A 952-nucleotide genomic window follows, 5' to 3' on the forward strand; every position below is an offset into this window, starting at 1 on the left:
CCGAAGAACGTGTTTCTCGCTTACTTCCTGGTGTCGATCGCGGGCCTCCTCTACGCGCTGGTGCAGCTCGGTGAGCGGGTCTGGGCGGGGGTGCACGAGCCGCCACGCAGGCCCGATCATCAGCCCTGCCTCCGCACCCCGCAGGACGGCAGGCTCCTTCCCGGGCCGCGGATGCCCGCAGGAGCCTGCGCGTCTGCCTCTCCAGCCCCCTTTCCCTGCTGTCCCCCTCGCTGTGCCGCCGCCCGACTGGCCTCCTGACCGGCCCGCTGACCGGCCGCCCGGCTCACTGCGCGCTCAGGCTCGGCTCTCCCTGCCTGCAGTGCTGTCCCGACTCCTTCCTCATCCATCAGCGCTCAGCTTCGCTGTCATCCCGCTGGCCTTCTCCCACCACCATGGCGAACGTAACCCTGCCTCTAACCAACTCGCTTATTCTCCATCTTCTGCTTCTTTCATGGTCCATCTCACATAGGTGATGAGTTGGTTAATCTCTGCCTCCTCCCCTAAAGGAAAGGGCCGTGAGGGCGGAGACCGTACCTGCTCCGTTCTCTGCTGTGTCCCCAGTACCTGAGGCTATGCCTCACCAGTAGGACCATTCAATAAATATTTATCTACTGAAGGAACAAACGCATTTAATGACAAGCCATTGCTCTCGTAGCCAAGGGGGTTTTAAGGGGCAGCACCAGTCTGATGACTTGGACCACTGTGTTCCTTGAAAGACTTCTTGACCGGGCCAGCAGACAAAATTAGGGCCAGTAGTGAAAAGGGATAGCAGCAGATGTCCTTTTTTCACTGGGTCATAGTTGACTCGATGGCCCCTAACAACAACATCCAAGTACAGGATGAAACAGATGAATTTATTTCGAATGGAGACCCAACAAACGAAAGAACCGTCAATGCAGCAATGAATGAATGGAAATCCAAAATCTCTATAAATTTTCATTGAAATTAATAA

The 952-nt window shown here is 55.8% G+C and overlaps 1 protein-coding gene across 1 annotated transcript in view; it reads left to right on the top strand.

The window, feature by feature from the left end:
- B3GAT3 (beta-1,3-glucuronyltransferase 3 (glucuronosyltransferase I)) overlaps positions 1-952 on the top strand; it is a 6698-nt gene that overhangs the window by 307 nt on the left and 5439 nt on the right. Inside the window, exon 2 of the mRNA XM_006899865.1 lies at positions 7-70. Within this exon, the coding sequence (XP_006899927.1) occupies positions 7-70 (64 nt within the window). The remainder of the gene's footprint in view (positions 1-6; positions 71-952) is intronic.

Source organism: Elephantulus edwardii, unplaced genomic scaffold, assembly GCF_000299155.1.
Source record: "Elephantulus edwardii isolate Elephantulus edwardi_28Jun2011 unplaced genomic scaffold, EleEdw1.0 scaffold00268, whole genome shotgun sequence".
NCBI classification, from domain to species: Eukaryota; Metazoa; Chordata; class Mammalia; order Macroscelidea; family Macroscelididae; genus Elephantulus; species Elephantulus edwardii.